At 30.7% G+C, this 16,001-nt stretch overlaps 1 protein-coding gene across 4 annotated transcripts in view; it reads left to right on the forward strand.

Moving 5' to 3' along the window:
* Positions 1 to 16,001, forward strand: part of LOC143071173 (uncharacterized) — a 167,025-nt gene that overhangs the window by 35,847 nt on the left and 115,177 nt on the right. For 3 of the 4 annotated variants that reach the window (XM_076245333.1, XM_076245325.1, XM_076245337.1), the window contains 4 exons: positions 1,287 to 1,338; positions 2,684 to 2,812; positions 10,335 to 10,374; positions 12,481 to 12,963. In XM_076245333.1, coding sequence (XP_076101448.1) covers positions 1,287 to 1,338; positions 2,684 to 2,812; positions 10,335 to 10,374; positions 12,481 to 12,731 — 472 coding nt within the window. In that variant the 3' untranslated portion in view covers positions 12,732 to 12,963. Of the gene's footprint in view, positions 1 to 1,286; positions 1,339 to 2,683; positions 2,813 to 10,334; positions 10,375 to 12,480; positions 12,964 to 16,001 lie in introns of those variants that run through there. The other variant, XM_076245343.1, reaches the window with a different exon arrangement.

A 16,001-nucleotide genomic window follows, 5' to 3' on the forward strand; every position in this document is an offset into this window, starting at 1 on the left:
AAGTCTTGTTTTTGTTACGTTTATGCATTTCTTTTTTCAAAGATTTATCCTCATTCGTCATTGCTTATCAAAATTGACCTCTAGTGCTGCTCGTATTCTTCCTAACATTATTTTCAGCTACCATTAACATGAAACAGAAATAATGCTTCGAACGAATGATAGACCATGCCACAATACGAAGGCCCATAAAGAACCCAAACCTCATCATGTGTACAAAGTATAAATCTTGAACTTGTTCCATAAACTAGAGTATTACAATAGTATTTATAAATTTTGATTTTCCGTCCTGAACATACATGTCATATTTTCTACTGTCCGTTTAGCAACAAACAATCAATCAATCAATTAATTTAGGTTTCGGCGTTGATTTACAAGTTGATGTATTGTAAATATAAAAAAAAAGAAGATGTGGTATGATTGCCAATGATACAACTGTACATAAAGGACCAAATTCACACAGACATTAACAAGTGTAGGTCACCATACGGCCTTCAACAATTATCAAAGCCCATACTGCATAATCAGCTATAAAAGGCCCCGATTATACAATGTAAAACAATTCAAACAAGAAAAATAACGGCCTAATTTATATAAAGAAATGAACGAGCGAAAAACAAATTTGTAACACATAAACAAACGACAACCACAGAATTACAGGCTCCTGACTTGGGACAGGCACATACATAAATAATGTGGCGGGGTTAAGTCTGATAATACTGCGTGTATATGAATATAATGCAATACTTCGCTGATGAACGACGATGAACATGGGAGGCAGAATGAAGGCAGACGTTACCGTATGGTACCTGTTAAACAAATCAATCGTGTGTCCGATTCGCACTTTGTTCGTAGTGATCGTTTTATGTTTTAAAGTCATATGGAAAAAAATATGTTTTTTTCTTCAATTAAATGGCTAGTTTTTATATTTACTCTTTTTTTTTTCAATAGTCAGTTTTTTACCTTCCCCTTGCAGCACCGTTTTACTGCAGTGCAACATGGTTTTGGAAAATTATATATGCCAACAACAGCCAAAGAATATCAGTTTTAAAAAAGACAATTGAACCTCATATTAACTTCACTGAAATACATTTATTGTAAGATATAGTAAGAATATTCAACGAAAGACAAAAATGATGCAGCTATTTATCAAAACCAATTGCGCTTCACACATTCTACCATAATTATACATTTAAATCATGTGATAGATAGCGCGGTGAATATCACTTCTTTTTAGTATTAAATAATATTTATTATAGGATTAGACGTTTCAATATTTGACATTGTAGGGATAAAGATCCACCAGAAAAGACTCTACTACAAACGGAACAAAATATACAGGTATCATGTTTATCATTGAATTTATTGAAAGGAGAAAACTAATCTACTTTTCATTTTCTTAATTCTAAAACGCAAGAATGATACAATGGTGTTGCAAAAGTGTTCAACGATTATAAACATCACTATTCATTACATCACTTGAAACTAAAGTAATTGGGATTTTGTTAGATACAATACACAACCTTAATCTTATTAAAGCATTTGAACTCTTCAAAACATTCGTTGAAAAAAAAGAAGCACCAAGGTAGTTTTATGTTGAAAATGTAACATTTATGTGCTGTTGGATAATAATTTATATAGTATAATGTGTTTGGTAAATAAGCTTTTGTATTTGGTCAATGTTTTAATTTAGGGAAGACAATTCAGAGCCATACATACGACTGGCCGTTGTTAGACAACTAGCCCATACTTATGTAATGTTGTTTACACATGCATTCTTTTATGGAATCAATACCAATCAAGATACACAATGGTCCTGTTACATTCCTTATAACAAAACAGAAAAAAATGTACGTTCATGCAGGGCCACTTTTGTTGGACTGACATTCCCTGTGATTTCTCTATGCCAAAAAGTCAATTGCATGGTTTCAGTTTCCTATTGAATTAAATGGAATATTTTGATCATAAATGCTTTTTAATAATTTGAGATAAGACTTCAAAATTTGAATGCAATACTTTTTTTTTGTTAAAGCTAATAAAATTCGGACGTTTTTACTTTACTTGTGTTCCATTACGGTATTTCTGTGATATTTCTCACAGAACCTGATATAGCATGTGCTGTTCGCAAAGGATTTTATCATATACAATAAAAATTAAAATTCCAGAGCATAATGCAACCATTACGAAACAGATGACACTTCACATAAAATGATGGTACGACATGTCGTAATTCTATTTCATTTGCATAAGTTTAATAGGCGAGATACCAGAAATTACAAGTATATTTTATTTAAAGGTTTCGATGAAGTTATTGAATTGTAGAAACTCGTAAAGGTTACTTCAGATTACTGTTATGTGAAATTAAATCATAAGTAGCTGTATTCTATTTTTGTTCTGTCATAAGGTGGTAAAATGTAAACGTTGGAGAGTCTATGCGTGACGAAAAGTTTGAAATTCAACGTGCAGCTATAATCATTAAATGAACAATGTACTTTCTGTTCACAAGTTACACATCAGCAGTTTGATACAGATTTTTGCTAATGTTTGAGGTCGTAAAGAATTAGAAAAAAAGTAAATAAATGAAAATATTTATTAGATTACATCGCACTGTTACACCTTTTATATGTGTTTAAACATTTTATCCATATTGATGATTGTTGAATTATGTGTTCCTTTAATTTGTAAGCAAACCCCATGGACTGACTTGGATAGAGAAGAGAAAGAGCAACTTGATTATGAGGAAATGAAAGCTATGATATGTCAAGATGGGGTTAACGATGAAGAAGAATCAATAAAAATGAATGAAGATCAGGAGGTAAATATATTTGAGCACTAATTAAGTACTAACGAAATCTATATAAAAAAAAGTCGTTTACAACTAGTATGGTTAAAACAAATATACAAAGTAACACATATGTGAACAAATTATAACTTGTTTATTAACTGTAATCTATCTTAATTCAACAATCATATTTTTTTTTTGTTTTTTGTTTGTTTGTTGGTATCAATGAAAGTTATTTCCCTTAGTTTGCCAAACCGTTCGTTTCGTGACTGTTTACAAAATCTTGAATTTTTGAAAAACGAAGGCTTTTTTTTTACCTCAGGCATATATTACCTTAGTTGTATTTGGCATAACTTTTAGGAATGTTGGTCATTAATGCTCTTCAACTTCGTACCTTATTTGGCCTTTTTAACTTTTTTGGATTCGAGCGTCAGTGATGAGTCTTTTGTAGACGAAACGCGCGTCTGGCGTATCTACAAAATTTAGTCCTGGTATCTATGATGAGTTTATTTACAACGGTATAGTAAGGTTGTATCTCAAATAGTATTTCAGCTGCTTCTTTAATATATTCATCGCACGTATAATTGAGGCATGCGCACATTTTAAAGAAATTCATTAACTCTCTTATCAAGACCATTCTAATTATATGATGTGCATTTACCTTTATATGATGTGAAATTTTCTCTTTATGATGTGAGTAAATATCCTTATATGATGTGTAAACATTCTAAATGATATGCAAATATACTTATATATGATGTGCAAATATACTTATATGATATCCATAAATCCTTTTATCATTTTCAAATATCCTTTTATGATGTTAGCAGCCGGTTCGTTATTCGATATTCGATATTCAATATCCAACCGGCTGCTAGCAGTCGGTTAGATATTCAAAATTAAGTTGAAAATCATAAAAAAATATACTCAATAACATTAAAATGCATGATTTTCATAGTTAAGATCTGATAAGATACGTAGAAAATTGTTTCATGACCTTTTCAAGCTGTCGTCAATTCTCGTTGTTCTCAAATATAAACCCTTTTCTAACTTGCATATTTGTCTTTATGTGAAATAGATTGTGAAAACATTTAGGAATATAAATAGAAATATTTATGGAAGGCCCAAAAAAGAAATATATATAGTGAAAACCTACATGAGACCACTTAAATGAGGGTGAGACCCCCCTAGTCAATCAATGTCCATAAAATTTAAGTAAATCATAGGCTCTGTACATGTTAAGGTTTTTTTAGAAGGATTTCCCAGAATAATGTCATATTCGATATCTATGGAGGGCTAATATTCTCACTTTTCAGCTAAAAATTATAAAAATTTTAGGACAAAGGGCTCAGGGCAATGGTGATAGACCCCTGAACTCTCAATCTGCCTAATATTAAGCAGACATTTCGTCAATCGATGGATCCAAACGTGACTAAAAGGAATTTGGGCACACTTCCTGTCTTTCATGTTAACGAAGCGCCCAAAGTATTTTGTTTGTAGCCTAACGTCCAGGGGCAAATGTTTCATTCATGTTCACATGGAACATATTTTCATGACGTCCCAGACTCCCAGATATCATTTATAATCGTTATGGATAAGTATGTCTAAATTGACGAGATTGTGCAAATGTACATAGTTTTTGACTTAAGTTACATAACACGTATTTCATTAATATCCCATAATTCATCCACTTTACAAGATTCGTTTGAACAGGTCATAACATAATCTTAAATTATGAATGTAAATCCAAGGCAAACAAGGTAAATTACGATTAAAATTCGATGAATTAAATGCAGTGTTATCTTTTAGGAAGCCACGATGTTTATGTGCAATCATCTAAAAATATTTCTCCGATGAGTTGGATTACCTTTCTATACTTGTACATGTAACGTTTTATCAGTAAAAATATAGAAAATCTGCTTTTATACAGTAAAGTAATTGGAACTGATTTTTTTCCTAAACTCTAAGATGCCCTTACTGCAGTGACGTCATTTAGAACTGTTCTACAGTCTTGACTGATTTAGTCAGTTCTGCTGACAGTTCTACGGTTAGAACTGATTTGGACAGTTCTACCCTAGAACTGATCCGCACTGTATGTTTGATAGATGACGCTCAACTGGCCCTCAACTGAAGCTGGCCATTAACTTGAGTTAAAGTAGAGCAATTGATCTTTGGTTTTCATAGTAGAGGAACAGTTGAGAATAAAGTCTTTTAATTTTTTTTGTAGTTGAGGAAAAGTTGAGCAATAGATCTTTGGTTTCACTTTTTATATGGTTGAGCAAAAGTTGAGCAATTAGAAATATGACCTGGTGATATAAATAATATGTTTTCGAAAAACTAAGGATTTTCTTATCCCAGGTATAGATTACCTTAGCCGTTTTTGGCACAACTTTTTGGGGAATTTTGGATCCTCAATGCCCTTTAACTTTGTACTTGTTTGACTTTATAAATATTTTGATATTATGGTCACTGATGAGTCTTATGTAGACGAAACGTGCGTCTGGCGTACAAAATTATAATCCTGGTACCTTTGATAACTATTATGTGCCATCCGTTTTCCAGCACAGTGCAAGTGGACAGGAAGTATTATTATAAATGTACACAGAGTTTGAGGCCAAATTAAGGGAAGCACATGTTTTTAATATATGTTTTTGTATTTACTTTACTATAAGTTACAACATACAGATAAAAAACAAACATTTTTTTTTTTATAAGATATATAAAATATTCAAGATTTAGGTAATAAACAGTTGTTATTAGGAGCACTCTTTAAAGAGATCTTACTGTCACATATACCCGAAACAACCGCAAACAAATTTTAAATTTGAACTTGGCTTGAGCATGGACATGGCAAGCAATATGCCTTCTAGCTATGATGAATAAAATAAAATTTTTCCACCGGATGTAGATCAAACAGTAACAAATAACTGTATTGACATTGAAAATTGCAGTGTATTCTTCTGATGACAGACAGGACTGTTAGATTTAGGAAGATTGACGTTCTAACACATATTTTAGGAGAAATCTATTCCTGACAGTTGTACCTAGAACTGATTCTAACAGTTCTACTTAGAACAATTCTAGGGTAGAACTTTCCTAGAACAGTTCTAGGAAAGTTTAGAACAGTTCTATGTCATATTATTTTGACAGTTCTAATGAGAGGTTAGAAGTGATTTCCACTGTATACAATTTTGTTTATGTGAATAAATAAACTATGACATTTGACGGCTAATTACCAGTCAGTACGTACTTGTTTTTAAAAAAAATTGTATTTGTAAATATGTTTATTAAATATTTAAAGTTTCATTAATTAAGTCTTAATTTGTTAAACAAAATATAAACTGATGAAAAAAAGGTCAGTGTAATTGCTTACAAAATAAACACAATTTTAGTTACACAATAAAACTGTCAGATCAGCTTGTGTTATTGCTTGTTACCTTTTGTCCTTTATTGATTTTTTGTATGGATCACTGGTGTTGTTTTATCAGTTTCACAGTTCAAATGAGGTCATGTTAATGAAAACAAGGTGAACATTGTAAATTCCCGAGAAGATTATTTACATTTATATCAGCTGCATTTGTATTCGCGTGTATTGATTTTCGCGGAAATATACCTACCACAAAATTCCTGAATAAAGGAACACCACTGAAAAGGTACATGTACAGTATTTAATAATAAATCGATACTCACAATGAACTTACGAAGTAAAGGCTTTGTTTAGCATACTTAGCCTTTTTATTAAATAAACGCATCTTTTATTCATTTTTGTTTTCTAAAGCAATAGAAAATAAGTACTTATGTATCTAACATTATATTGTTTGCTGGTTTTGATCCTTGAACAATGGATTGGTAAAATTTATTGATTTAATTTATCTAATACTGAATGCTGAATTTTCAACAATGTATAGCTTAAAGGATATTTTGTTGGTAGAAAGATGCAGTTACACATGTGATAGTTTTCTGATCCATACTAAAATTAGTGAACTATTTACAAATGGTAAAAAGACATTTCCTAGATTTCTGGTCTGCGAAGATTAACATTTCTCATTTCTCTCACATAATTTGAATGAAAGAGCTTCATACAAACTTTTAGAAAGATCCTAAAGTCATTAAAACATCATGGGAATTAACGTTAGGTAAATAAACAAGTTATATTTACAGTTGTCGCATATTTAAGGTTAGAAATGAACATGATGTTACGTAAGCTCTCGAAAAGTGTATGACGGCTAACGTTAAATTGTGCCTAATTTTCCCTCATATCATTCTTACTCACCGTGATTTTTGGAAGATTCATTCATTCATTCAAGTACAAACATGATGAACATAAATTATTTTACATCTTTAATGTGTCCATTTCAGTAAAAAAAAATCGTTTATTCTTTCCCAGTTCGTGAACACCGTGAAGGGGAATTATCGAATCTGAATGTTGTCAACACTTACATGTCGCCGCAAAAGTACTTGTGTATTATTAATTTATTAAAATTGTATTTGAGCACCCTGTTATATACATGATGTATATTGATCTCCATAAAACTATAACTAAAGATATATATTCTTGAAAAGCTCATAAATACCGAGATTAAATTAACATAATTATTGATTGTTGAAGGTGTATTGTACCATGGTGTATGGTGTAAAGAGGAATAGTGTAACAGTGTAATGTGCGATCGAAAATTGTGTGAATGTACAGTGTTCGACATTTAAAACTATTCAGAATATTGATACGAACTGAATTTTGATTTTTTATATTAAATTGTGATAACAATTTGATTTTTTAGATATATAAATAATTTTGTAGGCGCACGCTTTCTTTTCTTTTGTATGTTGTATGATGCAAAGGTGGTCGGAGGGCAGAAAGATAATCAAACAAAAGGATTTGTCTGTAAAATATTTCTGTTATTTCATTAATAAATACTACCAGACTTAGAGAATATTCATTGTTAAGGTTAAACTGAGTCTGAATTGTTTCCTAATAATTCTAGAATATAATCAACATTGTTATTAAATTCGTGCATTATGTCTCACATGTTTGATCAGTCATTACATGTTTGGAAATTATTTGTAACGTATAAGCACGAATAAGCAGGAATGCGTACCCAAAATTAGCTAAATATCTAAATTTTAAACGTCGTGAAAGAAAAGAATACTGCGTTATTCTAATTCAAAAGAGAATTAAGTAAATAAGTATTTGCACCTCACAAAAAGAGTAATTAAGGTTTTACAACATAAATCATAACAATATTAATTACTATCATAATGCCAATTATTTTATGTATAGCAATATGTTCATAATCTTTAAAAAGAATCTGAAATTCATTTGATAAATAACATTTCCATCTGAAAATACTTGACATATGTGTTTATTGATATAATATTTAAGCTATATTCGGAAAAAAAGTTCACAAGCAGGAATTTATGTTTATTATAAAATTTCTATTTTTTTCAATTTTTTTTTTATTAGTTAAACCTTATAGCATCTAAATATTTGTACTATGATACGATTTTGAAAACTGTATTCATTGTGTGTTGACCAGCTATACTACAGATGTCTTGATTCATTCACATTATACACCCTGTCCATACGCACACTATCGGTTTGCGTTCACAAAATTTCCGGATAAAATGTCAATAAATCAGGAGTCAAAACACTTGAGGTAGGTAGTTTGACATCTAAATTCAACTCTTATATTAGTTTATTTAATGACGTAAATGCATATTCATATCCAGAGTATCAGTGCACATGCTTTCTGTTTACCATTTTTGCGCTAAAATACTGTGTTCAGGCTTAAGTTTTAATTTCACCCGCGAATGTGATTTTTCGCTTTTTTTCTATCTAAGGAAAAGGTAACTTAAATTTGTACTGCATTTGGCTTTTTTTTAAACTATTTGCATTCGAGTGTCACTGATGGTTTTTTGTAGACTTGACTCGCGGCTGGCGTACAACATAATAATACTGGTATTTTTCATATCTACATGGCTTATTTAGATAGATTATTTTGAGAGTATGTATATGTATTCATAAATTTTCTGAAAACAAGATATTCTTCAAAACAAAGTTTCCCTGTAGAATATTTTGATTTATTTAATAAAAGACAGGAATTCCTTAAAATTTTGAGATGTGTTATGTGACCAAAGAAAGTCGTCTCTATATAAGAGGTCCAAATGAACATAGTGTGTTACTCTTAAGAAATATATACGAACAAATATTAAACATTGCATGCCACAGGGTTTCACTTCACATGGAAAATTTATCTATACAATATATTTCGAGTTGATAATATGAAGAACAATCAATATAAAGATATGATATATAAAATATATGCATTTAGATTATAAAGCAAACTGAGTGCCCTAAATTTATATTGTTATTGGTTTGTACAAACTCGGATTTGCAATTGGTGTATGCAAAAAAGTTATGTATATCCCAAGAGACAAATGGAATAGTCGATCTTAAAAATGTATATTCAAATAGTAGCTGTACATATACACTTTTTTTCTTTTCACAACTATCCACCATTACGTTCAACTGACTTGTGCAAGAATGTACACACTATTACAAATTTTAATACAGCAAGGTGGTTTAACTTCATCATTTTCTCCGCCAATCACTCAATTCAAATGAAAACAAAAATACAGCAACAATCTTTTGTTGACCAGTCAGTGATCTGAGGTACACGTTTTGCTATTCTTTTTGTAAAAAAGCAACTTGTTTTAAGATGTCAAAAGTACATTAGTATGGCAGATTTAGCGAGTCTGGCGTACACACTATACGCATGGCATCTTTGAGGATATTTGTTTAACTAATTTAGCGAATGTTTTTCTAATTCTTGATTGTAATCTATTTTCGCTGACTTTGCAACTATTTTTTTATACGATTTTCCAACTTTATTATCATAACAAAGATATATATTCATTCGTATATTTAACGAGATTAACTTGTGAACACATTAAACATGTTCACCACATTGTAAATAAAAAAGAAGGCATAAGAAATATTTCTATACATCGTTGGTAGTCTTTACTTTCTTTGCATAGGTTTAAGTACTCTCAATTTTTCAAACAACATATATGCAAAGTCATATTAGCACAGCTACATAAGTTCGACTTCGAAAACATTTTACTTTTCTGTATTAAACTCGTATATCCCTTTATGAACTGATAAAAGCTTAATTATTACGACCACATTACCACAACATTGTTATATTTTTTCACTCATTCAATCATTTAGTATTTATTTCCATCTGTTCGTCTTTATTCTGTCTGTTCCTCTATCCGCCTGTTTATCATGATTTTGTATTGTATTTGAAGAGAAAAATTGTTGTAAATATAATGCATTTTAAGAAGAAAATATTCAGACAAATGCCTTAACGCTTACAAATCAGTTACACTTGACTAAATATCTAACCAATATTTCACAGTGAGACCCTGACAAAAACTGATACTAACGAAATTGTGGAAAATGTGGAATACAATAAGTTTTTTCCTTTAAAATGTTATCAATGATAAATATTGTTCTTGCTATAATTATAACTATTTTTTCACCATTTTGTTTCAGCTCGCAGTAGCAGACGTGGTATATAATCCGGGACAATCAGGTAATGAAATTGAATCAAATACATCGTTAATGTCTATTGTTTATTGAAACTAATTAAATAATTACTGATATGATTTAATCAGTTAATGCTTGAAAACGCATCACGAATATTTTGCTATGTCTTTTTCAACACTAACCGAAAAAAAATCAAACGCAAGGAAGAAAGTTATCGTTAACGATATTGTTTTGCTGTATTAATTCAAAAAAGACACCAGTCAGTCCATATTTTCTTATTAGCTCACTTTTTAAAATGAAATATGAGCTTTTGCCGTCCGTCGTTGTCCGTCGTCATCGTCCGTCCGGTGTAAACTATTTTAAACATTTACTCAACATATTCCAACTAAACCTATGCTGAATGATCCTTGTGGTATTTAAAATGCAAATTGTGTTTTATTTTATATTTCGTAAAAAACATGGGTGTCAGGCTAAAAATAAAACATAGGGGTAAAATGCAATTTTTGGCCTATATCTCAAAAACTAAAGCAGTTAAAAAAAATCTGACATGTAGTATAAAGGTTCATCATTTCAAGTTCTATCAGCCCTGATATGTTCAGATGAATAAAACAATCCATGGCTGGGTAGTGCCACAATATTGTTTAATCTAAGGATTTTTTGAAGTTTTTGTTTATTGTCTTAAATATTATTATAAATAAAGATAACCTGTTAAAAGTAAAAATGTAAAGCAAAGTAAGATCTGTAAATGATCGAGGTTAGGGACTAATATTGTCAATTGACCATTTAGGATGTTCGCTACTCAGTTTCAAAACAAATAGCTTTTCATGAAACTAGTAAAGATTGATAGGGGAATAATTAAGGAATCCAAAAGGCAAACAAATATATAGAGGTCAATGTGCTTGTTTTTGAGGTATAAACCATTTTTGATAGCTTTATCATTGACAAGTTAAAGTTCTCAAAAAGTATTAAAAAATAAATAAGATTTTAGAAGACTTTTACAAATGGCTTATAACTATACATGCAAAAGATTTCTAAAAAGAAAAATGGGGTTCAATAGGCAAACATTGTTAAGGCATTCAAATGGATAAAACTAGAGGATTCCGAAAATCTGACAAAAATTCCACAACATGGCAAGCAAACATCCTTAAGGAATTAATGACAGTTATAAAGAATTTTCAACAGTTTGTTTATCAGGTTTTCTTACTCTAAAAATCGTCTCCTCTGAAACTGCTTAACCAATCTAAACCAAGTTGAAGCTGAATGGTTCTTAGGTTATCGAGGATAAAGTGTATGTTTTATTTTCTGTTTTCTTTGAAAACATGGCCACCATGGCTAAAAATAGAACATATGGTAAAATACAGGTGTTTACTTAAATCACAAAAACTAAAGCATTTAGAGCAAATCAAACAAGAAAATAAAGTATTCATAAGGTCAAGGTCTACCTCCTCTGAAATAATAAGCCACATCGGGAATCTGGCTTTTTGGTTATTGCTCCTGAATTGATGGTTTTAATGAAATGTTGTAATTTTCATCCTAAATATTATTATAAATATAGATACACTGTAAACAGTTAACATGTCCATCAAAGTATTACAAATAGGTCTATATGATAAAAATTCTCAATTTGCCCCTTAAGGAGTTGTTGCCCTTATAAGACCATTTCTAATGATTTGAAAATTTAGTTTGCTTACTGTAAAATAAATACTCTTCTTTGAAACTGGTGAATCAAGTTCAGCTTAACTTTGAATGAATGAGTTTCAGTGTAATAGGAATACATTTTTTTTTATTTCCTTGTACTTCAAAAAGCAGGGGTAAAATGACAATTTTAAGCCAATCATTAATATGCATAGAACATGAAAAATAATCATTGATCAAAGATTTCCGCCAAAATTAACAGGTGATCGATAAAGGTTCTATACGGCCTCTTGTTTATATTACACATCTATAATCTATGTATCATATTTCTAAAAAAAAAAATACCGCTATAAATACCAAATTAGGAAAACTACAACATAAACTTTTGGTGAACATTCACTGCGTCTTGATTATATTAAGAAAATAACAGAATAATAACTAAATTTCAAAAAATGAATAAAAAAGATATGCCATTCACTGTGTATATGTTTCAATGAACAACGCTCTTAAATTGCAGTATGGACAGAGGCTATCGACATACTAAAGTCCACTTTTATGAAAAAAAAGAAAATAGTTAGAGTAAGAGGAATGTTTGCTTCAACAAATACAGTTACGTTCACAAAGTGGTTACCTGCTCATTTTCCAGTGGAAGGTGTTATATGTGGTTGTGGAAGACACCTTAAAACACCAAAATCGCTTTTAGTTCACTTGCGAAGGAAAAGCTCTGCCGACCGAAAAAATGTTAAGTTATTCAAACAGGGAATATAATCAAAATAATATTCATGGTTTTGGAGACGTTACATAGTGCCATGCATATCTTATTCTTAATACATTAATGACGACTGAAGATAAATAGAATATCAAAGTGCATTACATTAACAATTTTTTAACGAGATTAATACCGCAGTGGATATGTTTCATGTTTGACAATATTTCATAGACGCTTGTTCAATTCAAATGTCATTACACAGTTTTAGCATAATAAAATGAAGATACAAAAGTTGTATCTTGTACTTTTATTCTCCAATACATTTGATGAAATCAGTTCATTTGCAACGTATCATCGATTATAATATCTTAACTGCACACACAGCAGATTGATAGAAAAGAAAAAGACTGGGAGTTTTCAGCTACATTTAAGACCTATTGGTGGCCTTCGGCTGTTGTCTGCTCTATGGTCGGGTTGTTGTCGCTTTGACACATTCCTTATGTTATGTCTTTCATTCCGTTTTTCTGAATTCACCTGTTTGTGTTTGAAAGGGTTTAATTCATGCAATCTGATCAAAATACAGCCTCTGTCCGATATTTTCTTATTATGATATGAAAGTGCTTTTATTTAAATACCTTTCGGGGTTCTTTGCTTTTTTATTGATTATACTGGATGAGTTTTTAGGGGTTTTAATTTTGCCATTTGATGAAGGACTTTTTCGTTTTGACTGAAAGCTGCAAAACAATTATCCCGTCATGAAACGGGCAGCTCTCATGTGCTCCATTAGGATGAGATAATCCTGATCCATATACGACACATGGGGTGTTATATCTGTTTGTCATTCATGTAAGTACACACGGGGGGATCATTCCTTTTCAGTAGATCATGTTCCAAGAAATGACGATAGGATTGTGTTTTCATCATTTGGAACAAATGCATCGTCCTGTCTGAAACATAACAAAACAGTCAACGGATTCATGCTGACGTCTGTTAACATTTTGAAGTTTCAATTTCAAATTTACCACTTTGAAATCTTGTTTGTAATGGTTCATTGTAAGCAGGAACATTTGAAGGTAATCAAGATAGGAAATGCAACCTTAAACAATGTTTTAAATACGAGACAGAATCTCTATATGCAGGTTACATGTAAAACAAAAATCCTGACGAGATCAAAATTGATGTAAAACAATTCAATTCAACTCAATTCAATTCAATGAACATGATGATGATGATGACGATGATGATGATGATGATGATGATGATGATGATGATGATGATGATGATGATGATGATGATGATGATGATGATGATGATGATGATGATGATGATGATGATGATGATGATGATGATGATGATGATGGTGATGACTTAAATGAATAAACTTGTCATACATCGTAGACAAAAACATGTCTAATTCATTTCCATCAACACTTGTCATAGATCGTAGACAAGACATTTGTATTTCTTATTAACATTAGCACTTGTCTTGCATCAAAGACAAGATAATCATAATATAAGTAACTTTCCAACCTCCTAAAGTGTTGTGTTCACTGTTTGGAACAGGTGCGTATATACTAGGGTCAAGGTCACTGGCCATCTCTGGTCTGGTGGTTATGGTTTGTTTGTTTAAACATAGATATTACATTACGCCTCATAGAGAAGTTAAGCTAATTCATTTCTTGAGACCTAAAGGCGAAATATGAATAAGAATCAACTGAACATATATTCTACGTAATATAACGGCACTATTGAATGTGTTTTACTTTTGCTGAAAAAAATGAACTAAAAAGTAGACACAATCTTAACCTAAAGCTAATGCTAATAACATTACCTTTTTCTTTTGCAAGGAGAGTCTTTAATAAGTCGAAACTAGTGGTAAGGTTTGCCATACACTAGATAAGCACTTTTATTAAAAGATTCTTTCAATGAACATAACAATTATGATTTGATTTTTCAGACAAGAAGTCGTAAAAGCATTCGAACACATATATCTGCATTCGAAGTTGATTAGTTTTATAAAAAATATAGATGAACTTTGACAAATTTAGTGTAAACTATTTCAATTGTCTATTGCTAACTTACTTCATTAAAATTCAACTATTGACTCTTTTTATTATTAATTTCAGGAGAATTTTCAAACTTGTGGAATAATCTCACAACATCAGAAGCAAAACTTTCTGCGAGTTTTTAAACAGGTATATTCGAATGACTGTCAGAAAAAAAAAGCAAAACATTAAAATCAAGACAATCAACTGTAAATTTATTCTTCCTAACATAACAGCACTATTGAATGTCGACTACTTTTGCTGAATTATTCAACTAAAATATAAGACTCGTGAAACAGTCTTATCCAAAAGCAATTGCTAATAAAGTGATGTTTTTTTTTCCTTGTCAAGGAGAGGTTTCAAACAGTCGAAACTAGTAACAAAGTATACACTAAAATAAATAAGCACTTTTTATAAAAAGATGCTTTCAATGAACATAACAATGGAAACTTCATATTTCAGACAACTAGTCGTAAATGCATGCGAACGTATATATACATTCGAGGTTACTGATTATTTTTTTGGTAAAAAAATCTGAATGAACTTAAACACAGTTAGTGTACACTGTTTTCAATTGTACAATGATTACTATCTGCATTGACATTCAATTATTAACTTTTTTTCTATTATTAATTTCAGGAGAATTTCCAAACTTATGGAATACCCTTACAACATGAGAATCAAAACTTTTGGGGACTTTTACTGTTTGGTTTATAGAGATTAAGATAATAACACAATGTTGACTGCTGTGCCTCTATTTTTTACATTTTTACTTATTATGTCTGGGTTTTTTTGTTCACAAACTGAACACGACAATCATACAAGTGAGAGGTTTCACTAGCTTTAAAACCAGTTTTAAACCATCAGTTTGTACATCAGAACATGCATGTACTACGTTAGAATTATGACAGTTGGTGTTTATTGGTTTGATATGGTAACTATTTTCTATTGTACTTTGATCACTATCTTCATTAATATGCAATCATTGATTGTTTTCCTATTATTAATTTCAGGAGAATTTCCAAATTTATGGAATGATCTAACAACATCAGAGGCAAAATGTTGGCGACTTTTACAAACAGGTTTATTCGAATGACTGTTAGAATAAGCTATACACCAATATCAAGATAATCAACTGTACATTTATTCTACCTAATATAACGGCACTATTGAATGCAGTTAACTATTGCTAAAAAAAATTATAACAAAAGTAGGCACGTAAAACAGTCTTACCCATAAGCAATTGTGAATAAAATGACGTTTTCTTTTGCAAGGAGAGTCTTT

The sequence above is a fragment of the Mytilus galloprovincialis genome, chromosome 1, assembly GCF_965363235.1.
Source record: "Mytilus galloprovincialis chromosome 1, xbMytGall1.hap1.1, whole genome shotgun sequence".
NCBI lineage: Eukaryota > Metazoa > Mollusca > Bivalvia > Mytilida > Mytilidae > Mytilus > Mytilus galloprovincialis.